This window comes from Schistocerca nitens, chromosome 8, assembly GCF_023898315.1.
Source record: "Schistocerca nitens isolate TAMUIC-IGC-003100 chromosome 8, iqSchNite1.1, whole genome shotgun sequence".
Classification (NCBI taxonomy): Eukaryota; Metazoa; Arthropoda; class Insecta; order Orthoptera; family Acrididae; genus Schistocerca; species Schistocerca nitens.
The window spans coordinates 212,037,016-212,064,572 of NC_064621.1; the positions used below are offsets into that span (position 1 = coordinate 212,037,016).

The 27,557-nt window shown below is 39.9% G+C and overlaps 1 protein-coding gene across 1 annotated transcript in view; it reads right to left on the reverse strand.

The window, feature by feature from the left end:
* LOC126198755 (protein cramped) overlaps positions 1–27,557 on the reverse strand; it is a 160,766-nt gene that overhangs the window by 88,765 nt on the left and 44,444 nt on the right. The window contains exons 4-7 of the mRNA XM_049935310.1: positions 22,960–23,163; positions 10,165–10,355; positions 7,590–7,820; positions 2,336–2,564 (exon numbers count right to left, since the gene is read on the reverse strand). Of these exons, the coding sequence (XP_049791267.1) occupies positions 2,336–2,564; positions 7,590–7,820; positions 10,165–10,355; positions 22,960–23,163 (855 nt within the window). The remainder of the gene's footprint in view (positions 1–2,335; positions 2,565–7,589; positions 7,821–10,164; positions 10,356–22,959; positions 23,164–27,557) is intronic.

Sequence of the window (27,557 nt, forward strand, 5' to 3'; positions counted from 1 at the left end):
TTTGGGGGTCGTGTCATCCTAATAAGAGGAGAAATTGAGTTTAAGATCTTTAATTTGATTTAGCCAGGTGAGTAAGTGTGTGTGTGTGTGGGGGGGGGGGGGGATATATGTGGTCCTAGCCCCAGCCCCCTTGTACACAGTGAAACTGAGTTTACTATGAGCTATCTCTCCCTCTCATTCCAGAAATGACAACCAGTGCCTTAAACAGTAGACAGTAGGAGGCTTTCACTAGCTTCTTCGCGGATTAATTACACAAATATTTGGTGTCTTAATTTAAGATGCAGCAATAGTGTATAAGTTCAAGCTTACACCCACATACCACTACATCATAAAATGTGAAGTATTCTAACATGGTAGTCTAACATAGCTAACTGCTACCCTGATACCATTTGACCCAAGAATGTACAGTGGTTTAAAACTATGATGTAATAGCGAATGTAAAATGACCTGCTACAGTAGTTAGGTAGCACACCAAATGTCTACACTGGAAAAGAAATAAATAGGTAGTTATGGATGTCTAAGGTACATTCTAATTAGCTCCACCAAAAAGATTTTTAGCTCAGAATTATTTTCTCCCCTCAGCTCAATACTGATCACAGAGAATTTTAGAGAATCTATTCAGTAAACTTCTATGATCAGTCTGATGTCTCAAGCTGAACAATGTATGCACGAATTTTCATGTGTGTATGCCTTCCTCGATAATAAATTTGATCACATTGCAAACTAGACCATTGGAGCCAATGTGCTCTCGCCATAATCAGTTATTAACACACTGGCTGCTGTGTGGTGGTGGCAGCCACAGCAGGACTGCACACCTGACACCATGTGGCCACCAACTGCCACAGCAGATTCTCATGCCTAATGCTGTGTGCCTGGCCTGGTGGTGAAACATCTATCACTAAGTGGAAGTCAACATGTTACTAGTAACAGCAAAGAGACACACTTAAAACATGGTCTGGGTTACCACTCTTATTCATAACTGCCCCCAAAATACTTTAAATAATTAATAAGTAGGAAGACTGTATTAATAAAAAGAGGCATCCATTAAACCACGATCCATGTAGTTGCTTGAACGTGTTATGACTCAGCTGTTACATGCCTTCTCCTTACTGAAGAAAAATGTCAAACAGGTGTGTGTGTGTGTGTGTGTGTGTGTGTGTGTGTGTGTGTGTGTGGCGGGGGGGGGGGGGGCGCACACGCACACAAGTGAGAGGAGGGGGGGGGGGGGATTTCTAGAGTGTGGATATCAGGCTAATGGCCATTTTCTTGAAAGGCCTTCAGTAAATGTTTGTGTTAACTACTCAGACAACTGTATTTCCTCACTGGTCTGATGTGAGGAATCAAACTGCTTTTCTCCACCAGTTGGAGGGTTTTTTAAAAATTAAGCACTTTGAGGAATACTTCACTTGATTTTCAAGGTGTCGCAACATTTATTGCTAGGTTTGCTCCCTCTTCAGCCAGCAAGGAATTTAGCTTCTGTAAGAAGGGAAAGCGAAATATTTCCTACTTTTTTTTTTTTTTTTTTTTTTTTTGTTAAGTGAGGTAACAAGTGCCCCTCTCCACAACTCTATCGTGGCATTTGTCTTCTGTTATGGATAACAGAAGCAGTATCAGAAATCATCCTAACTGTTTCTATTCCTTTCAGGACATAGTGAAATGGTTAACTGTGTTCATGGATGTTTGCCCGAACCCCTTCTTGTTGTGTTTAGTTGTCATTATATCTCAGAACCACGAAACATTGGGGTTCTCTGCACCTGGTCAGCAAAATTTTGAGTATGTTTCTTATTTCACCTCAGCACAAGATACTATTTTATGTGATTTGTGGACCTTGTCACTGATTGGTCATTAGTATGGTGACTACACACACACACACACACACACACACACACACACACAATCCACTCAGTCTGGATGCTTTTACTTCATTCAAATGTAGTCAGTTGGTAGTACAGCATTAGTTAGCTCTGCATTGTTTATATCCAGGAGCGACATCAGTTGCTGAAATTGTTTTCAATATGTTAATGTGAAAACAGTTGCAAAAACTAGAGATGCTTTCTCATGGAATGCTCAGTGCAGACTAGCATGTGTTAACAATATAATCTGTTACATATAAGTTAAAAGGTCTTACAAATTAAACTGTTCTGTATTCTTTTATATTTTGCTATTTTTCACAATTTGTGATTAGTGCCATGCTTTGCAGTACTACCAGGACCAATTTACATCCAAGATTTAATTATTATAATATCTCAACTTACTGACACTGTAGTATATAGTTCTTTGTTCGAGGTGTCCAACTAATTTTAAAGTTTTAGTCATGTAATTTAGTAACACATACCCTCTTGCTGCAATGAGAGAATATTGTTAATAGCCATGTGTGTGGGGCTACTGGGTGCAGGTGAATCATGTCCACTGTCGACATCACAGGCATTCTCATCATGTATGCCTGCTGGGTCAGGATTTGATACAGATGCCAACTGCCTTTCTTCAGATTGATTAGCAGCATTTGAAACGACTGGAGCCACATCCTTTTGTTTTGTATTTCGCTTTGCTGCCTTCTTTGTACCCTGTGCAAAAGTTATGGGAGTATCAGGACAATATCAAAATTATTTTAGTTATAACAAAACTGAATCACAACATGCAAATAAGTTTGACAAAGAAAAAATACATTTGGTTAGCATTTTGATACTTTGGCTTTCGATTTTTATGTCCTCCTCAAATACTTCAGACCCCGTTAGGTCATAAATCTATAACTTCAGCTACAGAAAAAAAATTGCATTAAGCACTATATGAACAATTTTCAGCTGAAGACAGAACCACACACTTTCTGCATACTTAAAATAATAGAGATGGGGAAAACAATATTGTTAGTAGTACTGGGAGTATCTATTTCTAAGTAAACATTCAAATTGCCTTTAAAAATATTTAAATGATTAAAAAATGCTAGTGACTAAATAAATTGAAAACCACAACAAATAACATTTCCCAGGAGCACATGTAAACTATAAAAAAACGAAATTTTTAACCTTTAAGCAAAAAGGGGGAATATCACAGAGGACATAATTTTTGAAAAATTTTCTGAAATAATTATGGAAGCAGTGAACATTGGCTTGACATGAACATACCCATTCACATAGTCACACCGAAAACGCATCATCAATAATGAAACTTTCTCATCTTGAGCAATACTTAATGCTGCAGACAGTAGAAAACACAACAGCAAAATTTTACAGGGATACTGAGAATGTAACTACTATAAATAAAGTCCTCAAATAAATTATGCCAGTCAATTCAAGATGAAACCTTGTGAAATAAAGGCATCCTAAGTTTGTAGTACACAAAATCTGTAGCTCCAATGGCTACATCCTTCCTCTAAACCCTGAGGAAGGTGCTGATAAGAAGTGCACTCTTTGTGATAACAAATGACATTACTCATTGCAGAAATGAGATGCACTACATTTGTTTGATGGCTGTAACATAGGAAAAAGTCTGAAATGGGATGCCTTCATCCAATGTTGTATGGAAAATTGGTTACCTCACTGGCGACAGAAACAGATTTTGAAAGGAGACTGTTCAAGTTCTAGCATACATACAAATCCATTCCTCAAGGTTAATTTAATATAGTTTATTGCCAAGAGCATGATTACTCCATGAAGAAAATGGTAAATAAAATCAGAATGTACATGAACTTGAGGAAAGAACAATTTGTTCCAAAATGTATACAGGGTGTTTCACAATAACTGATGTTACATACTTTTAGAAGTTGTAGAGGGGATTTAGTAGGCCAAGTTTACATATGGAACCATGCCCAGAAATGTTATCCAACGACAGTTATCCAACGACGCTACAGAGCATCCAAGGTATAGGCGCTGACAAGTGTAAATGTATGTATATACACGGCGATTCCGTGATGATGTTACAAAATTTCTAGGCTGATGGAGAAGGGTAAATGTAACAGTTTGAGGTAAGAGTCTCTAAACTGGAAACGAACAAGTCAAAAGTTGTAAGCAAAAACTGTTCTGATACCTCTGACAGTTGAATACATATACTGGCACTGTTGGTGCTCAGATTGTAGTGTAGGCATCTTTCAGAGGTGGTGGTAAAATGTCTAGTAAACATGGCTGTAAAATGGATGCCTGAAGAGCTATAAGCACTTGTTCAATGGAAGAGATCTTTTCACAGTAGCAAAGATGAACAAGTGCTCATATCTCCTCAGGTATGCATTTTAGAGCCCATGTTTAATGGACATTTTTTCCTTGCTTTGGTCCATACTACCACCTTTGAAATTAGCCTACCCCTCAAACTTAGCAACAACAGTACCCATGCATGTATTCCACTGTCAGAGGTATCAGAACAGTTTTCACTTATAACTTTCGGCTCGTTCGTTTCCGTTACAAGGACCCTTACTGCAAATTGATAAATTAACCCCTCTCCATAAGACTTTCCCAAAATCTACCTCTTTTCCTAGACCTCTCCAGTCCTTTTCCTTCACCCCTCTTCCTTGCTCTTCAACCCTTCTGTCTGAAGGAGGAGCCACTGGCAACTGTCTTTTTCCTGTGTGTGTTCTGCCACTGCTTGTGAAGTGGATTTTTTATCCATGCAATTAAATAACTGTAACATTAACAAATTGTTTTTATTGTTATCCTAGAATATTTGCAGCATCATCATCATCATCATCATCATCATCATGGAACCATCCTGCAAGTACATATATTTAGAGGTGCCAGCACCTAAAAATTTAATGCTCTGTAGCATCACAGGATGACATTTCCAGACACGAGTTCCTTTGTAAAACTTTTATCTACCGCATCCCCTCTACAACATCTAGAAGTGTATAACGTGAATTAGGAAACACCCTACATAATGAACCTCAGTATGTTGGAAATCCATGGAAACTGAAATAGACACTAACAACCAATATTCAAATTACGGAGTAAAAATAATGAGCTAGTGGTAATCAACAGATTGTGAGCAAGAGCTAAACATAAGAGAAATTACAGAGAGCACATGGAGACAAAGGCAAATGGAGAAAATGAGGAGAAGATCAAACTGAGGTAGGCAAGAATATTTTCAGTCTATCTTTTTTTTTTTCCCCCCCAGTAATACTGGGAGACACAAACAAGATAGTTTCTGTTTCTTTTATGGGCATGATTTATCTGGGAACAATTCAACTTGTAATTAAATACTCTTAAGTATTTCAGAAAATTGTGACTTCCATGAAATCACCCTCTTGTGTAAGAGCTCCAATTGTTTAACTACAAATAAAAAGGTGCTAATATACCTGATTAAGTAGTTTGTAGCATGGACGTACACAAAACTGTGTAAAAAATATTTTACTCAGAGACACAAACCTTGACCATGCTAAAAATGATCCATCTCACCCCACAAGGCTTCTGAAATCATGGACACAAGTAGCACACTGACTGCTGCATTACATGTGTGTTTAAGGTGTACATTAACATTTCCTAATTCATTTCTTTAAAAAGCACGGAAAAAAGAACACCCAATACCTGGTATTTATTACATATACCTGCACGTCTAATATGTAATAGAACAAGAAGTATGTTCAAGCACATGGATTTACAGTTAGTTAACATATGTTAATGGCTGGCGAGTCTCTGGGGACTACGAATTCATGACAAACAATGTACTGATGTGTCTTTCAGGCTATCCAGGCAGTTACATTTAATGTGTGTCTGTTACGTCTGTCGCCCAATCATGTTTTGTGTATCCTCCAGGCAGCTGCCTGTGAGGATCCCCACAATATATCCTCAAGGCAGCTGCTTGTGAGGAATATCGCAGAATACATAAAACATGATACACTGACATATATTCCTAACATAGTTCAAAAGAATTCTGATAATTCCACACTGGCATAACAAAAGTAATGTGATACCTCCTAATATCATGTCGGAGATCCTTTTGCCTAGCATAGTGCAGCAGCTTAGCGTGGGATGGACTCCAGTTGTTGGAAGTCCCCTGCAGAAATATTGAGCTATGCTGCATCCATAGCCACCAATAATTGTGGAAGTGTTGCTGGTGCAGGATTTTGTGCACAAACTCGCCTGTTGATTATGTCCCAAAGATGTTTGATGGGATTCATGTCTGGCGATCTGGGTGGCCAAATCATTTGTTCGAATTGTCAACAATGTTCTTAAAATCAATTGTCAACAATTGTGACCAGTGACAATGCCAGCAATGTTTAGGAACATGAAATCAATTAATTGCCACAAATGGGCTCCAAGAAGCTGAATATAACCATTTCCACCAGTTCAATTGGATCAGAGAACCCAATCCATTCCATGTAAATACAGTCAACACCATTATACAGCCACCATCAGCTTGCTCAAAGTCTTCCTGACAACTTGGGTCCATAGCTTTGTGGAGTCTACACTGCACTCGAACCCTGCCATCTGCTTTTACAAAATGAAATCAGGAGTCAGCTGACCAGGCCATGGTTCTCCAGTTGCCTAGGGTCCATCCGATATGGTCATTAGCCCAGGAGAAGCACTGCAGGTGATATCATGCTGTTAGCAAAGGCACTCTCATCAGTCGTCTACTGCTGTATCCCATTAATGGCAAATTTCGCTGCACTGTCTTAACGGATACACCCTACATAATCAACCTCAGTATTTAGGAAATAAATGAAAACCAAACCATGTCCCACATTGATTTCTGCAGTTATTTCACACAGAGTTGCTTGTATGTTAGCACTGACAGCTCTATGCAAATGGTGCCGAGTTGTCCGTGGTGAGATTTAATGCCTGAAATTTGGTTGTCTCTGCATATTCTTGATCCAGTGGATCTTGGAATATTGAATTCCCTAAAAATTTCTGAAATGTAATTTCCCACGTGTCTAGCTCCAACTAACATTCTGTGTTCACTGTCTGCCGATTCCCATCATGTGGTCATAATCATGTTGGAAACTTTCACATGAATCACCTGCATACAAATGACAGCTCCACCAATGCACTAACCCTTTATACCTAATGAACGTGATTCTACTGCCACCTATGTACGTGCATATCGCTGTCCCATGACTTTTTTCATCTTAGCGTAAAGTAAATTAAGTGTTTATCATCTAAATATACCTGCAGCAACCATGTATAATAATCTTTGCACTTTTGTCTTTTCACATTTTCATGTATCCAGCACATATTTCTGAAAAGTTTTCAACACCAATTATAAACTTTTAAGTTTTGTACGCTATTTATAATTCAAGGCATCCAGCATCTAGCATACAAATGAATCCTCCACTTTTGCTTTTTCCAATACAGTTAATAAGAAAAGAAGTTCTTCCCTGTCCGACAGTGCCACAATTACCATTGATGCAGAGGTGATTTCGCAATGGTGCGAGCTGTCTGACATATACAAGTCATCAACACTGCACAGAACAACTGAAACACTGACTCACTCTACCTATCTTATTAAAATTATGGTTTATTATAAAATTAACAATGATTTCTAAAAGAGAAATACAAATTTCACCAACCTTTCAAACATTCACGGATGATTTTAATTATTATAAATTAAGTTTTCTATAACTGTGATTTCTCAAACAAAATAATATTCAGAAACATAAATATACTCACACCAGCAGTCTTTACTGTAGCCGGATCCGAAGGCCAGTTAGCTAGGCGTTCCTCATAGGCACTGAGGCAGAGTATTGAAGACGTCAAATATTCACTGAGGTTTATGGAAGGAGTGCTGATAACTGTTTCTGGTGGAGGTGCCAACCTCAGTAGAGGTTCTTCTTCTTTGCAATAATCTGCAACTGGCTGTGATAGTTCTTCTGCATTAACTGAAGAGAGAAGACGATCTCTCTGAGGTAAGTGTTAAGGAAATGAACATGGTTTCAGTGATAGACAGTGTTGCAAACTGTCACTTCAGAAGTTTACTACAAGAGATTCTAGGGAAGAAGAAGAATGTTCAATGTTCTGTTTATCTCAAGATTGAAAGTGGCTGACCAATAGCTCAAGGTCGAGTGAACTAAAAGTTGGCAGCAAAGTTATTGCCACTGTGGTGTAGAAACGCACCTAACAGTCAACTGGGAGTAAGCTGCTCAGTTTGGTCGAGATCCCATCAAATGTCATTTGAATATGGAATCAATGGGTTCAGAAGAGCTGTACCCAATACAATGCCAGACTATGTGACTATAGTTCATTTAAAATTACTTGATAGTTGATGTCCGTCCCTTGGTCCTGCAGTGTTGCCATATTGCCTACCACTCAGTTAAAGGTGCCACACAAACACGGCGGGTCACTTCACATGTGCTAAAATGCTGTACATGTAACATGTGTTGAAAGCTGTTGCCATCAGATACAACAGGAACATAAGTTTCTCTGTCCACAGATGATTTTAAATGACCAATGACTGAGCTGCAGCAGGCAAAGCATTTTGTAGCCCTCAATTTACACTTGTGTCCTAACTGCAACCTCTTGATATGCAATGTACTCAAGAAAACAGTTGTCAGCAACCTGCGGCGGAACTGTTAATCATGCTTGCTTTCCTCACAGCAACTAAAGCTGACCTGTAGAAGTAAACTCAAGACAAAAAATTCAGTTTCAGCACTAAAAGCGAACTGTAACACCCCATTTTTGCTACTGGAGCTGACGCAATACTTACCAATGACCAGTACTGGTTGTAACTCTTTTACAGGTTATAGGCAATACAGGTACATTCCAAATTAAAAAAGAATGATATGAAGAAAAAGAACAAATAAAGTTAATACAACAATGAAAATGATGCGACGAAAGGTTAAAAATAAAAATAAAAACATTGAAACCAATTAAAGTCATTTTGATAAAAGATTTAAAAATAAAAAAAGTTATATTGGCTGAATGGATTTGAACTCACAACCTTCTGTATCTCTTATTAACATTACCACTGCACTACGGAAGACCTTTAGATTGTGTTGTTAAATTTGTGTATCTTTAAAAGCAACAATCATTTGCTGCCTCCAAAAAATTCGATTTCACATCATGTCGTATGAAGTTTGCAAACTGTAGGCCAATCTATGTGACGATAATTGAATATGTAAAGCCGAGTCGCATCTTGGGTGAAAGAATCCAGTAGTGGTGTGTACGAAACACGCGTTATTTCATCGTCATTATTTTGTGTGTTGTTTTGGGGGTGTTTGTCAGGTGTGATGAAATGTGAGGTAAAAGGGCAGGACCCAAGATTTGGGATCCAAACACAACAAGAAAAAGGCAAGACAAGCAACTGGAAGTGAACTGACTCTTTGTTGTGGCAATCTGGCAATGGCAAAAAATTCACACATGATGTTTAGCACTCTGATTGGAGAAAGACATAGATGGAGATCTCCAACACGTGAAGTGTCACTACAAAGTAATTTTAATCCAAATATAGTGCCTGACAGAAGGACAGACATATTGTCAATTAGGTTGTGCATGATAGTCCAGTAACATCACATACTTTGAGCAAAGAAATGGGTGTGATGTTTGGAGCACCAAGGACTTCCATCAAGGCAACAATTTTTTGGCAGTAACACGCCCTACAACAACACTGGACACAGGAATGGCACCACATCATCTTCCCAGACAAGTACAGGTTCTGCATTTAGCATCATGATGGACATACCAGTGTCTAGAATTTCTGAGGAGAACAACCACTGCCAGACTGCATTAGTCATTATCATCATCATCATCATACAGGCCCAGCACCTGGTGTGATGGTGCGAGGTGACATTGGATACACAAACCAATCACCTCCAGCTCACATAGCTAGTAATTTGGACAGAAGCCTTTACATTTCTAGACGTGTCAAACCTCATATCTCCGACATTCCCTTGCAGTCTTTGTTACTGTCAGGGATTGCGCATCTCTGTACTAAATTTCACAACTTTTACACCCCCAGATTAGCTACAAATTTAATCATGTAATGTTCTTGCTAAATGCATATACACATTTACTTCCTCATGTTGCAATTTGACTAACCACCAGTAAATGTGTACTGCACCAGAACATATTTTGGCAGATAATGAGGAACAAATAATGCTGCAATGGAAGTTATGTATACTGCTGTTTCGAGTGCAGCGAAACTACACGAGTCTAAAGAGAAAAAAGAACCATCAACACTGAGATTCCTTTCATATGGAGTGAAACAAATATTACTTTCATTTTAATCATGATGCACGAGTAAGGATACATGCTTCAAATGTTCTGGTCGCCACCTATACTGAAGGTAGTTGACTAGCGTGGAGAGACGTCTTTGAAGAGGCAAACTAGTGCGAGCCCGAGGGTTTTGTGCAACAGACTGCACACGGGCCCACGATTTGCTGTCACGAGGACGTAACTCCACTATCACACGGTTAGGCAATTTCAACTCATCCTGAAGTTCTGCAACAAGACAATATCTAATACAAAAGCAGAATCAATGAGAAGGAATATTACATTATAGTTTTTACATCAGCTGTTGACTATGACGTGTAATTTAATAACTATAACTACATATCTTCAACAATAGAGTGTACAATGCATAACACACTAGAGAGAGAGAGAGAGAGAGAGAGAGAGAACACATAATATAAGAGCCTTGGGACTGTGGAAGGAAGGGAAGGGAAGGGAAGGGAAGGGAAGGGAAGGAAAGGAAAGGAAAGAGCTATAAACAAGGTTACCACAAGTTTCCGCAACTGAAATTCCTTGATATTTCCCTGATTTCAAGACAAGTTTTAGCTTTTTTCCCTGATAAATTTTTGAGATCAAGAGTACTGGTAAGTAAAGGCATAAGTTGAAAAAATAAATAAATAAATAAATAAATTAAGGACTTTTCTATTTCTCCCCAACATGAGCAAAAATTTTAAGTACTAATATCAGCATCTTTTGTAATGAACTGGTTTTATGTGGAGGAAGCAAGCCAAATGGTAAGTGTGTTTCATTAAGATCACTGTTGTTATTTTATTTAAATAAAACGAGACACATTTGGCGACAAAAATACGCATTTCCTTAGAGTTGCAAGACATTTAAAATACCTTCATTGATTTCAGAAATAACCTCAGAAAAATGTAGGTGTCTTGGAAGAAGGGTATAAGGTGGGGAAGAGTTGTGTAAACCAACACTATAGGTGACTGCCAATAACATGTTGGTTCTACTATGTTCATTATTGTCAGTTATTACCCACTGTGTTATGTTTATCATTTTACAGGTACTATGTGATTTTTCTTCCATGGCATATATGAGTACATAGCATACAAACCGCCAGGGACTGCCACAATTTTCTTCTTCTCACCGTTCATACTTTCTAATATATAAACTTGCACATTAGTGGGAAATGATGGGTTTCAGATCAGCAGAAATGGCCAGCTCTTCATGTGTCACAGACACCATGTTGATGAAATAAGACTGCAGTGATCAATCCATGCAACAGATAACTTGCACAAATACTCTGAGAAAAAGTACTAATGACGGCAGGTAGCAACTCACCATAAGGACGATCGCTGAGCTGCAGACACGCATGTAGAAAAGAGAACCACACTCTCACAACTAAATGTTTGGCCATAGCCTATGTTGGAAAATGAGCACACACACAATCACACAATCTTTCAGACACAACTCGTGCACACTTGACCACAATCTCTGGCCATTGCATCAACAATCTCTGAGAATCAGATCCAAAAAAACCACTCCTCACACCTCCCTGCCTCATCGGCAGCTGCTAGGCTAGTGGCAAGAAGTGATGACAGCACTGACTGCAAGCTGAGGGGAGTGGTAGGAATGGCAAGAGGCAATAAGAATGAGGGAGTAGGGAAGCAACACCCAGCCAGCAACGATGCATGACTCTCTCATAAACAAATCATTTCATCTACTTAGACAAGGAGTTTTTCCAAATTTCCCTGATATTTCCCTGACACGTTTGAAATTCTGTGATATTCCCTGATTTCCAGAACTTGTGGCAACCCTGTATAAATGTGTCATTGCTTAGGAGCAAACAACAAAGCAAGGTATAAACAATTATGAGTAAAAAATGCGTGCAGGATAATTGGAAATAAATGGCTAGGTTAATGACATATGAGGTGTAGTGGAACAACAACAGAAAAAAAAGAGGTGGGGTTACACATAAAAGAGGAGAACCTCCATAGTAAATCTTGTAAAAGGTGGAGAATTAGATCTGATCATAGTGTGCAGATGAAGGAAGGGGTGCTGTAATGGGAAGGTCATCTCACAGACAGTGAAGCTAGGGCACTGGAGTTTGGTCAATTGTACTGTGTGCTGAATATTTTCCATCACCAACAGACATATTGCATGCACCACATTCAGTTTACAGGGCAAGATATCTATTGCTGGCTTACGTACACGAATAACGGCAGACCAATCACGGTAAAAATATAAATAGCTGTACACCACAGGTTATGCATCACTAGCTATGTGATAATGATAGGCAGAAATACTGTACAATCATCTGAGTTAATGGTAGTTTGGATTCCAGAAATTATTTACAGTAGGTCTAACTACTCAAAGTATGCAGTAACTGAAAACCTGTTTAAATGTGGTGAAATGAGGTTTCCTTCCACAGCATTAGTACCGCTACTAATATAACTGTTCTTTCACACAACTGCATACATAGATAGGAAAACTTTCATAGGATGATTTGCGTGTACATTCAACAGTCTCTCAATACGTGTTTTTCAATATTTTCCTAGTGCGCTCCTATAAACCAAACATACCAGTGACATTTGCGTCACATTTCTTTATATATTTTCAGTAGCCTTTTAATTTTATTTGGTGCAGCTCCCATAACACTTAAGCTATATTCTAAGATGGAACACACAAGTGATTTGTAATCCGTCTTCTTTGTAGACTGCAATTTTTCCAGTATCCTGCCAACGAACTGAAGTTTGGCACCTGTGTTATCTGCAAATGCATTTCATGCACCTACAAATTATTATGCACTAGCATCTGTATCAACTGACTGATTCTGATTTTTCAATCATTGATATTGTGGTAATAGGATACTATGTTTTTTATTTAGTGAAATACATAATATTTACATTTCTGAACATTAAAGAAAATTGCTAGTTCTCATACCACTTCGAAATTTTATCAAGATGTAACTGGGTGTTTTTGCAGTTCTTTTCCTTTTTTTTATTACAGTTAACTGCATCATTGGGAAGGGGGGGGGGGGCTCTGAGGGTACTATTAATATTTTCCATGAGGTCACCGATATACAACAGCAAGGGTCCTAATACATTTCCCTCATGCATCCCTGAAGTTTCTTCTTCATCTGTTGATGACCTCACTGCGAAGAAACCCTGAATTCGGTCAAAAATTTAGCTTGTTATTCCATGCAATCATACTTTTGGTAACAGGTGTGGTACTGAGACAAATGCTTCTCACAAACCTAGTAATACTGTACCTACCTGAAAGGCTCAACCCTCGACTTTCAGGATGTTAAGTGAGAAAAGAAAAAATCATGTTTCACATGTCAATGATTCCTGAAAGCCATGTCTGTTGACATGGGGGAGATCCTTCTATTTGAAATACCCCATTATGTTTGAGTTTAGAATATGCTGCAGGATTCTTCAATAGCTCAGTGTCAATGTGATTGGATGGTAGTTTTGTGGATCACATAGTTATACTTCTAACGGAAAATCCAGGATGTAATAATGACAATATTATGAAAGGGATAGTTGGTACTCACCATATACTGGAGATGCTGAACTGCAGATAGGCACAATGAAAAAACAGTCAAAACAAAGGTTTCGGCCAAACAGGCCTTCATCAGAATATATACACACACTTTTTGTTGTGCCCCTGTGACTCAGCACCTCAACTAAATGGTGAATAGCGACTACCCTTTTCATAATACAGTATTGTCATAGTTATCCTTCTTATAGACAGGAGTGACTTGTGCTTTTTCCCAGTCACTGTGCACAGGTTTTTGTTCATGGGATCTACAAAATGTTACAGTAAAAATGGGAGCTAGCTCAGCTACAAATTCTGTACAGACGCTTGAGAGGATCCAAGCACACACTTGAGCTTAGTTTAAATTTAGCTTTCTTATCTACTGCCCAATGCCACAGATAATATCTATACCATTCACCTTTACAACAGTGTGACAAATAAATTGTGAAAGTATGCCGCAGTTTTTTAGTAATGGAACATTGGTTTCAACGCTTCAAGAACGGTGATTTTAACGTCTTAGACCGGCATAGTGGTGGAAGAGAGAATGTTTTCGAAGATGCAGAATTGGAGACATTGCTGAGTGAAGACTCAAGTCAAACTCAAGAAGAATTGGCATGATTAATGGGAGTGACACAGCAAGCCATTTCAAAATGTCTCAAGGCTATGGGCATGATTCAGAAAGAAGGAACTTGGGTCCTGTGTGACCTGAAACCAAGAGACATTGAATGGTGTTTTCGTGTTTGTGAACAGTTGCTTCAGAGGCAAAAACGGAAGGGATTCCTGCAGCACATTGTGACCGGGGACGAAAAATGGTTTCATTACAATAACCCTAAACGCAAAAAATCATGGGGATATCCCGGCCATGCTTCCACGTCGACGGCCAAACCGAATATTCACGGTTCCAAGATCATGCTCTGCATTTGGTGGGACCAGCTCAGCGTCATGTACTATGAGGTGTTAAAACCAAGTGAAACAGTCACAGGTGCTCATTACCGAATGCAATTATGTATTTGAGCAGAGCATTAAAAGACAAATGGCAGCAATACAGCGAGAGGCACAATACAGAGATTTTGCAGCACGACAACGCTCGACCCCACATTGCAAAAGAGGTCAAAAGGTACTTGGAAATGTTAAAATGGGAAGTCCTACCCCACCTGCCATATTCTCCAGACATTGCTCCCTCTGACTATCACCTGTTTAGATCAATGGCGCATGGCCTGGCTGACCAACACTTCTGACTTCATGAAGAAGTCACACATTGAATCGATTCGTGGATTACTTCAAAAGAGGAACAATTTTTTTGACGGGGGATTCGTACACTGCCCGAAAGATGGTAGAAAGTAGTGGCCAGCAATGAAAAATACTTTGAATGATACATGTGTAACCAATATGTTTCATTAAAGCCTCAAATGTTGGGGAAAAAACAGCGGAACCGAAGTTGTATACCTTGTACTTACTTATCTATCCAGTGCGATGTTAACTATTCTTTTAAACTTGAGGCACTATACTACAACTCTTCTACATGCTTCTGCATAGAGGTAAAGGTTTTGTGTTCATTTCTGAGATTGGACATGACTGCCTCTTTATCTAAATCACTTAAAATGCAAATCTTCCTACTTGTTTTAGCTGTCCTTTGTACTTTAGTAATCATTTTTGTTACAACTGCCTCATGGTCACTGATGTCAGTATCATTATGAACATCCTCAAAGAAGGCAGGTCTACTGTTATAGCTGAGTCTACAGATTTTCCACAGTGAATGGGTTCCTGAGCTATCTGTTCAAGGAAGTTAAACAATGGAAACTACAGGCAGGAATATCAACAATATAAGGAAAAGCCTGTTAGTTATGTAAAGGTGACACATTAACCTGCAGACAACAACAACAATGAAAAGACACTTACACATTAACCTTCAGCCATAGCCTTCGCAAGAAAAGGAAAAACAAACAAACAAACAAACAAACACACACACACACACACACACACACACACACACACATATTCATGCACAAAAGCAAGCACTCCTCACTTACACAACATCCATGGAAGCAGCAATCTGAATGGTGCAGGGAAGGGGAAGGAGTAGCAGGGTAATTGGTGGGGGAGAGTAGAGTGCTGTTTGGCAGAGAGTGCAGGAACCTGACTGTCAACAGGTGCAGTGTCTGGAGACTGTGGGCAGGGAGATGAGACGGGGAGGGGAGACACGGGGAGTGAAAAAGAATAGGGGGAAGGATGGGAAGGTGCATTGGCAGAGGGTGGCACGCAAATGGGTGGGAAATGAGAACAGACAAGGTGACAGGACAGTGGAGGGTGTGGGGACAGTAGGTTCCTGTATGTTGAGGTCAGGATAATTTCAGTAATGGCGAAGGTGTTGTATGGGTAACTGCAATCTATGAGGTTCAGAAAAGCTGGTGGTGGAGAGAGGATCCAGGTAGCTCAAGTAGTGAAGCAGCCACCAGAATCAAGCATGTTATGTTCAGCTCCACATTGAGCCAAGATGTGGTTTACTCTGGTCTTGAGCACAGTTTGGCAGTAGCCATTCATCCTGGTGAACAGCCAATATAAAAAAACTGAGCGTTGATTGTGACAGAGGCGGTGTACGACATTGCTGCTTTCACAGGTGGCCCGGTCTCTGATGGGGTACGAGAAACCTGTGACAGGACTGGATGGAATAGAAAGTGCTGGGATGGTGGATTGGGCAGGTCTTGCACCTGGGACTCCCATAAGAATATGACCCCTGTGGCAAGGGTTTGGGATAGGGAGTGACACAGGGATGGACTATGTTGTTGCGGAGGTTAAGTGGGCGACAGTACACCACTTTAGGAGGGGCGGGGAAGGACATTGGGTAGGATGTCCCTCATTTCGGGGCATGATGATAGGTAATCAAAGCCCTGGCAAATGATGTGGTTCTGTTGTTACAGTCAGGATGGTATCAGGTGACAAAGGGAGCACTCTTTTGTGGCTCGGTAGTGGTGGTGGTGGGGGGGGGGAAGGAAATATGGGGAAATGGCACAAGGGATTTTTTAATAGACTAGGTCTGGGGAATAGTGCCTCTCTGTTAAGGTCTTTGTGAAACCTTCAGCCTACTGGGCAAAGGAGTTTTTTTTCACTGCAGAAACACCATCCTCAGGTGGCCAGGCTGTGTGGGAGGGATTTTTTGGTGTGGAAGAGATGAAAGCTGTCAAAATGCAGGTTCTGTAGGTTGTTGGTGGGTTTAATGCACATAGAGGTGTGGATGGAGCCATCAAACAGGCAGAGATCAACATCCAAGAAGGTGGCATGCTGCATTGTGGAGGACCAGGCAAAGGAGATAGGGAAGAAGGTGTTCGGGATACGATGGAACGAAGGTCAATGACTTTGCCCTGAGTCCAGATCATTAAGATATCATCAATGAACCTAAACCAGCCCAAGGGTCTGGTGTTTTAGGAGGCTAGGAAGATCTCCTCTACACGATCCGTAAAGAGGTTGGCATAAGAGGGTGACCATGGCTGTGCCACAGATTTGTTTGTATAACTCCCCTGAAAGGAAAAGTATTTGAGAGTTAGGATGAAGTTTGTAAGCAGTATGAGAATGAAGTAGTGAGTCTGATGTCTGAAGGGCATTGGTAAAAGTTGGGTTCAACAGTGATAAGACCATGGGCATGAGGGACGTCCTCTTTTATTCCAACCTGGTGTGACCCCAAACACTCAAGCAGTACACTAGAATAGGTCACACCAGCAACGTCGTCTCCTTTACAGATGAATCTCACTTTTCTAAAATTCTCCTAATAAACAAAAGTCACCCATTTATGTTCCCTACTAAAATCCTCACATGCTTGTTCCATTTCATATTACTTTGCAACATTACGCACTGGTATTTAAACAACTTGACTGTGGTAGCAGGACACTACAAATGCTGTACCTTACCATTATAGGTCTGTTTTTCTTACTCATTCACAGTAACTCACACTTTTTTTGCATGTAGAGCCAGCTGCCATTCATTACACCGAATGGAAATTTTGTCTAAGTCATATTGTATCATCCTACAGTCACTCAACTTCGACACCTTCCCAAACCCCACAACAAAGAGAAAGCTGAAATGCTTAACTTGATTTGCCAGTGTTCCTTTACAAAGAAAAACACAGGAGAATTGCCCCCCATTTACTCCTCAAAACCACTGGAAAGAGGAGTGACTTTAGTATTAGTGTCATGGTGTTGAGAAACAACTGAAATCGTTAAAATTGAGCAAAGTTCCTTGGCTCAATGGAATCAATATCAGATTCTATATTGGATTTGCACTTGAGTTAGCCCCTCTTCTAACTGTAATCATAGATTCCATAAACAAAAAAACATGCCCAGTAATTTGAAGAAAGAACACCTAACACCCATCTGCAGGAAGGGTAGTAGAGGTGATCCACAAAACTATGGTCCAATATCTTTGACATCAAACTGTTTTAGAATCTTAGAACATATTCTGTGCTCAAACACAGTGAGGTATCTTACCAGAATGACCTGCTCAATGTCAATCAGTACATTAATCATGTGAAACCCAACTCACACTTTTATCACATGGCATACTGAAAGATTTGGATCAAGGCAGTCAGGTATATGCAGTATTTCTTGACTTCTGAAAAGCATTTGACTCAGTATCACACATACACTTATGGTCAAAAGTTCAGTCATATGGGCTAAAAAGTACAATTTATAACTGGATAGAGGAGTTTTTGGTAGGGAGCACACAGAACGCTATTTTGGAGTTCTATCATCAACAGATGTAGAAGTAACTTCGGGTGTGCCTCAAGGAAGTGTGTTGGGACCCTATCCACAAAGGAGATTGCTTACGAATCACTCATGTGACACATTCTAGAATGTTACTCACGTGTGTGCGATGGTATCAAATGGGACTAACAGCAGATATTGAATGTATAAAGAGAAGGGCAGCCGAATGGTTACAGCTTTGTCTGACCCATGAGAGAGTGTTACAGTGATGCTGAAGAAATTGAACTGGCAGACTCTTGAAGATTGACGTAAACTACCCTGAAAAACTCTACTAACAAAGTTTCAAGAACCGGCCTTGAATGAAGACTCTAGGAATGTACTAAAACCCCCTAGATATTGCTCACATATAAATCGTGAGGACAAGATATGAACAACTGCAGCACACACAGAGTCATTCAAACAATCATTCTCCATGAGCTCCATGTGAACGGAAAGGGAAGAAACCCTAATAACTGCTACAATGGGACATACCCTCTGCCATGCACTTCGTGGTAGTTTGCAGAGTATGCATTCAGATGTAGATGAAGTCGTCATCACCAAACCCTGTTGCAAGATCATTTATGTATATAGAAAATAATAGCACTTCGGTCACACATCCCTTGGCACTTCAGACTACAACATTGTCTCTGGTGAACATGCTCCGTTAACAGACTGTGGTGGGGTACCATGTCAATTGCTTTTTGGAAATGTAGAAATATGGAATCTGCTTGTTGTCCTTGATCCAAAGTTGGCAGTACATCATGTGAGAAAAGGACAAGTTAAGTTTTACAAGAGCGATGCTTTCTAAACCCGTGCTGATTAATGGACATTAGGTTTGAGGAGGAGGAGATTAATGTTTAACATCCTGTTGACATTAGAGGGAGGAGCACTTGTTCAGATTAGGGAAGGATGGGGAAGGAAATTGGCCATGTCCTTTCAAAGGAATCATCCCACCATTTGCCTGAAGCAATTATGAGAATTCACAGAAAACATAAATGAGAATGGCCCACGAGGGGTTTGAACCAATATCTTCCTAATGCGAGTCCAGTGTGCTAATCACTGCGCCACCTCGCTTGGCTCTAAGCTTTTTGGTCTCTTGGAAATTTATTATATTTGAACTCAAAAAACGTTCTAGAATTTTGTAGCAAATGATATTAAGGATATTAGTCTGTAATTTTGGATATCATTCTCTTAGCCTTCTTATACAGAGGAGTTACCTGAGCTCTTTTCCAGTTGCTTGGGATTCTGTATTGTGCGAGAGATTCGCGATAAATACAAAGTAAAGGCCCATGCCATAGAGCACCTGGCAACTTGTTTATTTTCAACTCTTTCAGTTGTTTCTCTACGCCAGGGATGCTTATTACTATCTTGTCCATACAGGACTCTGGGCAACAGTCAAACAATCATATGTTTGTACAAATCTCCCATGTGGTTGATTTCTTAAACAGGAAATTTAAAACTTCAACTTTTGTTTTGCTATCTTCATTTGCCACACATCAGACTGGTCATCAAGTGACTGGATGGAAGCCTTACACCCGCTTAGCTATTTTACATATGACCAGAATTTTCTCGGAGTCTCAGCCAGATCTATTGCTAAGGTACGATGGTGGTAGTAGTTGAATGGTTCACACACAGATCTTTTCACAGATACATGCATCTTTACTAACTTTTATCTGTCAATTGCACACTGTCTTTTGAACCGAGAACACAACAGCCTTTGTTTCCTCAGCATTTTCCAAATTTCGTTGCAAAACCATGGTGAGTCTTTTCCGTCCTTAATCCACTTACTAGGCACATACATTTCCAGAGCACAATTTACAATCTGTTTAAATTTTCCCCATAATTCCTCTTTGTCCATCATACTGGAACTAAATGATTGCAATTCATTGTCTAAGTGAGACACTAACTACTGCTCATCTGCTCTTTCTAGCAGAAACATTCTCCTAATCATCTTGACCGATTTATTAACTTTTGTAATCATACTCACTGATGACTGCATAATCACTAACCCCCATCTGTGTTCTGACACCATCAATAATGTCCAGCCTGTTTGCAGCTACAAGAGGTCACACTGGGCAGGAGGAAGGAGGATAAAGCAGGGGGAGTTATCATATGGCATGGGAAATTGTTTGCAGACAAGGTTTCAAGGTTTCTGGGATAGTGCCTGTCCGTAAGACCTTCAACATCCTGGGCAAAGGAATACTCATCACTGCAGATCTGCATCCATGGGTGGCCAAATCAAATGGGAGTGATTTTTTGATGTAGAATGGTTGACAGCAGTCATAATGCTGGTAGTGATGATTGGTGGTCTTGATGACAGGGGTATGGATGGAGCCCTTGGAGCAGTGGAGATAAGTGTCCAGGATGGTGGCACAGTGGGGTGACGAGGACCAGGTGAAATGGATAGGAGAGAAATTGTCGAGGCTGTAGAGGAATGAGGGTTGGTTGTCTTGGCCTTGGACCTCCATTATGAAGATATTGACAAAGAATCTGAATCAGATACAGGTTCAGGATGCTAAGGGGTTTTGTTCCGCATGGTCCATAAACAGATTGTAATAGAGGGGGGCCATGCAGGTGGTCAAGGCTGTGGCATGTATTGGTTTATATATCTTCTCCTCAAAGGAGAAGTGGGTGAGGATGTGTATGGCTAGGTGTATAAGGAATGCGCTAGTGGGTTTCGAGTCAGAACACTGGGAGAGGTAGTGTTCGATAGTCACAAGGCCGTGGGCACAAGGGATGTTGATGTATAGGAAATGCTGTCCCAGTAGCAGTGGGGTGGGGATGGCTGAGAGTTAGTGAAGGAAGTGATTTGTATCTCTCATACATTTGCTAGGCTATGAGCAAGTGGTTGGAGGGTTAATCGTCAAGAGCAGAGATTCTTTCAGTGGGAACAGTGACCACCTAAATGAGGCATCCAGAATTGTTGGATTTATGGATTAGGGGACACACTTAGAAGGTGGATGTGCAGGGTTTCGTTGGAGATGATGAGGGAGACGTTCAGCAGAAAGATTGGCTTGGTTGGATGGACTGGTAGCAATGATGTGTTTGCAGCAGAGATCACAAGGAGGAGAGTAAGTCTTCCATGAGTGCACTATGGTTGAACTTGTGTGTGAAGCTGAAGGTGAGGCCCTCAGATAGGAATGAAACTTCTGGAGGCTTCAGGTTTTTGGTGGATACGTTGGCAACAGTGTCTTGGATTTGTTTAGGTTTTGGATTTTATAGAATACTGGATGGAGTTTTGGAGGGTTTAGTAAATGGAAAAGGTCAGTAAGATGGGGTCTAGGTACTAACAGGGGTTTATTAGAGGGTTCAATGGAGGTGGGACAGGAACTGAAAAGTAGTGGTGCTCTGAGGTGAGAGTAGGATGTCAATAAATCTGACAATTTTTGGAGGTGGTGTGTCGAGTCCTCTTCCAGGTGATGGAGGGCAAGGGTTTCGATTTGGGAGATGTGATGTAAGTAGCTGGAAGCACAGGAATAGTGGGGGCAGAGGTGACTCTGGGATGTCTGTGTCATGAAGATTTATTTCTGCAATACCAAGTTTGTGAGAAATAGGGACAGGAGGAATCTGAATATTTGGAGGTCATACTGAAGGGAAAGAAGGAATTCAGAGAGTGGAAATTCATGGTTACGCACTAGGGTAGGCTTCCACGGTTTAGGCAGCATTTAAGGAACAGGAAGTGGGACTGTGTTTTAGTAAGGGATAGGGCTACTCCTCTAAAGTGACACAGATAGGTGGAGCAGGGGTCCATTTGGAATTGGATATCTCTATATTAAAAAAAAAAAAAGTGAAATAGACATGTAATTGGGCAAATGAAAGCCTTAGAAGATTGTAAATAGAACTGTGCATAACAAGGTGCAGGTTTGGGTACTAAAAAGGATGAAAGATATGGTGCTCAGAGGTTTAGGATAGTTCTGTGACATGAGGATATTCGTCAACAGTGGAGGGGAGAGGGAGGGAGTACGAATAACACACGTTAGATTATGAAAGGGGCAATGTGAGCGAAGGAGTGGGTCAATCTGGAGATGAAAAGCAGTAATTTACTACTTAGCATACTTAGAATTACTACTTAGCACATTTAATAGTGATCCACACACAGGATGGGGAGAGAGCACCTATTAGGGGGATTAGTGGGAAAGACGCAGTGGATGCATGGGCATCGATATTGGTGAGTTCGTACTGAGCATGATGACGATGGCGTCAAAGTGTGTACTGGGAGGGACTGATCAGACAGAGGAACGGGAAAATGTTGGGTAGTGGGTGTGGGTGCACTGGGTTAGCAGAGACTGAGGCCAGGACTTTGTGCAATAAGTGAAAATGGACAAAATAGATTAAAAGCATCCAAAATAATATAAGCACATGACACCAAGATTACATTATTAAGTTTTTAGAGTTTGATAAATATAAGAAAAAGATCTGAGCCATTACCAAGAAGGAAGAGACACAACCCAGCACATACATAATTGAAACACAGCTGACATTAAAAGAAACTAATCAAGATTGACCCCAAACAAATTCTACAGCACTGTTAAACCAAATATGTAATCAGTAATATAGTAAAATGAGAAATTAGAAAAATAAAGACGAACCATCAAGATGATTAAGCCTGCGCAGAGCTCGGCACAGTGGAGTGCGGATACGAATTGTCTTTCCACGGAGCCGTATCAGGGTGTGACCTTTGCTAATTAGCTCATTCAATTTCACAGATGTCTTCTCAGTAATGCAACTTAACTTTTTGCGCATCTCTCCATAGTTAATGAGAGCATAAAGTTCCTGAGTCACTTTTTGAATTCCTGAAAAGGAATCGTTCAAATTATAAAATATGCAAACGTTCACAGGTGTAGTCTTGATGCCACTATTTGAGAATATACACACCATTTATAACACATATTAGTCTGTAGTACCATTTATATTGCAAGATAAAAGCAAAAATTATCTTTTCCATCTTGCAGAAAATTTTGGAACCGTTAACAGAAACACAATCTTTCAGTATCACAAAAGCAGTCATAAACACTATCATATTATTACTGTAATAAGGGAAAGCTATTAAATTTATTTGGGGACCTGTAGAAATAATTCAATGCTTAACTTAGTATTTTAAAATGTATTTCATTTTTATAATATGCTAATTAGACAAGCAAAGGGGTTGGGATTGGCGGCATGTTACGAGCAAGGATGGATACGAAACACTGAAAAGAAAAGCAAGCAAGTGGCATGCCAAACTATTTACTTTATGGTTTCTTAAACTAATGTACTGGGTACAAAGTCTTCTACACCAATACTACATTACATATATGGTTACCTTTATCACAAATACAATAATGCTTCTGCAACATTCAGAAGGTTACAATTACAGCTATTAACAAAAGTATGGAAGAAACCACATTTGTATTAATCATTCAATGCAAAAAACAAAATCACGATAAAATGAGAAACAGTTCAGTACAGAAGAGAAACAACAAATATTACAGTCTATAAAAATGGTTGACTGAACTCGAAACCGAAATTTACTGAGCGTAATTTTGGGAAAATACTGAAAACTCAAATCAGTACAGTTGGATGGAGACTTGAACCCTAATCCTGCAAAAAATAAATAAATAAATCTGGCTTCTTACCTTGTGTTACCTCACTTTGTGTATATCGTGAATTTTTCATAGTTTAAATATTGGGCAAAGTTTGTTATTCACTCTAATGCCTTCCCTATATAACCCACACAATCTTTTTAGGACAGTAGAACAAGTACTACTGGAGCAGTACAAATAATATGACAACTGAAATATATTTCGGTATGAGGTAGCAAATGGCAGCAATCAGTTTCAGATTTCCTCCTGAAGGATCAACTGAAAACTGTATTTTTGTTTTCATTTTATTACTATTGATATTGGTTCTTATACTTTCAATCAGAAATTATACAAGAATTATAGTCTACAACATACATAATTTCTTCAAATGGATAATGCATACTGGCACACTGCCATCATATGATGGCAGGAATGAACATAGGGTATGTATTTTTTCACACATTACTAGAAAAAAGATGCACACACTGATGGACGAAAGGAAAACATAGTATATAGGCATGAAAGATACAAGGGCGTGCTGAGAAGTAATTCCTCTGGATATTTATGTGAAAAATCTTAAAGCTTTTTAAATAAAGCAAGCTTTATTAACATTCTACATCTTTATTCTTCATATCTGCATATTTATTTCTCAACATAGTCACACTGGTGACGAACACATTTCTCCCAACAAGAGACCTGTTAGTTGATACCATCACTACAGAATGTTTAACTTTACTGGCAGGGCCACAACCTCACCTCTTCTTGCACCATTTCATGGCTATCAAAGTGTAATAATTGGTGTTTTTTTCAGTTCTGGAAACAGATAAGAATTACTGTGGCAAAGTTGGGACTATTGATTGGTTGGTTTGTGGGAGCTGGACCAAACATCAGGGTCACTGGTCCCATCAGATTAGGGAAGGATGGAGAAGGAAGTTGGCTGTGCCCTTTCAAAGGAATCATCCCGGCATTTGTCTGAAGCGATTTAGGGAAATCGCGGAAAACCTAAATCAGGATGGCCGGATGAAGATTTGAATCATCGTCCTCCCGAAAGCGAGTCCAGTGTGCTAACCACTGCGCCAACTTTCTCGGTGTTGGGACTGTATGTAGGACGATCGATGTCAGATTGTTGCAAATGTCACAATGCTTGTGTGTGATTTGGCATTCACGCTGAAGGAGATGGTGGTCCATGTGTAAAGGAACTCTTCGAATGCATGCTTTCAGTTTTATGAGGGTCCCACTGTATCTCTAAAAGTTTATGGTGGTGCCTTTAGGCATGAATTCCTAATGCACCACACCTTTAGCATTCCAGAACACACTGAGCATGACTTTACCTGCCAATAGTATGCTTTTGAATATTTTTGGCATCTGCAATCCTTTGTGGTGGAACTTTGCTGATGGTCTTTTGTTTTAGGGGTCAAATAGTGTACCCAGCTTTCATCATCTGTCACAATGTTGTTAAGGAATCCATCACCCCCACACTCCTTTCTCCTCTGTTTCATGTACGCAGCAACCATTCGAGGCAACCACTATGCACAGTTTTCTGAACTCCAGTTCTCCAACAGTGGCTTGTACACACTCTCATGATACGCCACACTTACCCGAGAGCTGTGTCTGTGTTATCTGTAGACTTTCTCTGACGAGTTCATCAACCTGATTCCGATGATTCTCGTTGACTACTGTACACAGTGATCCGATACGAGCGTTTCACACTCTTTGAGGTTAGGACCACCATTTGCTTCATTACTATCACTATATCACAACCACCACACATAACTTTAATTCTTCTACAGATTTCAACTGGAGGCATGGTTTTTGCAGTTAGAAACTCTATTACTGCACGCTGTTTCTCATGTCTCGACACACTTACACTGCACAATGCACTCTTACAAACTACAACTCTGAGCCATTTAGCAGCAGAGGGCTGGAACTTGCAACAGCAAATTGGGAAAGACAACTGGGTAAAACGTATGACATGTAAAACTTTACAAAATACGAAATTCAGAGGCATTACTTTCCAGCAAGCCCTCAAACATACCAATAACTTGAAGAATCAATACATTGTATTGCATCAAATGGTTTATGATTGTACCAAATAAAAACACATACTGGTGTAAAAAAAAATCACAGGTGAGAAAAGTAAACTGTATGTCATCACCAGGAGGAGCTAATAACGCAAGAAATGCACACTCTACTTTAACAGAAATATAACAGGCGCAAACACAACTGAAACAAAAATTATATTAAAAATATATTTTATATTTGTGTTTCCCTACTTCATTAAGCAAAACTTATTACATTTGTATGCATTAATCGTAAAAATGTATATAAATAATATAAAACTTTACCAAACGTGAATTTCTGTAAGACTTGGACGGTATTAGAATAAAGACACAAAAAACATTTTTCATACAAAAGACAAGTATGAAATCCATCCATATCTATTATAAAAACGGATGTACATTTGTGTCTAGGTTCCACATATCCTTCTAAACCACTGGACCGATTTCAACCAAACTTTGTAAAATATCCCATACTGTCAGGCAACGATCAGTGTGGAGTAAAAACTACCTACCTATCACAGCTTAGGACACATAATATCACAAATACTGAGATGCATGAAAAAGCTGCCTGCATATATGACGTTTAATTTTATTACTTATTTGCTACTAACTCTATTACATGAAAATAATCAATTTTTGACAATATAATCTAATTGGATGGATAAAAACCTACTTACCAAGCAGTGGCAGGAGAACACCCATATAAAAAAAGGTTTTACTTATGCAAGCTTTTAGAGCCAGTGGCTCCTCCTCCTGGCATAAGAGTTGAAGAGGAAGCAAGAGGGGTGAAGGGGGAAGGAACTGGAGAGGTTCAGGGAAAAGGGGTAGAGTTCGGAAAAGTCACCCAGAACCCCAGGTCAGGAGAGGCTTGCCAGACAGGATGAGAAGGAAAGACTGATTGTTGGGAACTGCAGCATATGAGATTTGAAAACCTGAGAGCTTAAAGGTGGAAGGCAGGGTAATATGCAAGATGCAGATTACTGGTAAACATCTTGCATGAGGTAATAAGAGTGAAAAGCTAAGTACACTATAAGTAACAGATATGGGAGGGCGACAGAGGAAAAAAAAGACATATCAGAAAATGAAAGATGTAGAAAACTAAAATAGAGAGAAGAAAGGAGTAGTTACTGTGAATAAATGCTGAGACAGAAAAAATTAATGTAAATTAAGGCCAGGTGGTTGGTGAGAACCAAGGACATGTTGTGCTAGTTCCCACCTGTGGAGTTCTGAGAAACTGTGTCTGGGGGAAGAATCCAGATGGCAAGTGTGGTGAAACAGGCACCAAAGCCATGACTACCATATTGCAGAGCTTGCTCTGCAACAGGATATTGTGTGTTGCCAGTGTATACCCTCTGCCTATGCTCATTCATGCTAACTCATAACTTGGCGGTAGTCATGCCGATGTAAAACTCACTCACTCCGTCTTCAGGCCACGAGTGGCCTACCGGGACCATTCGACTGCCGTATTATCGTCAGTGGAGGATGCGGATAGGAGGGGTGTGGAGTCAGCACACTGCTCTCCAGCTCGTTATGATGGTATTCTTGACCGAAGCCGCTACTATTCGG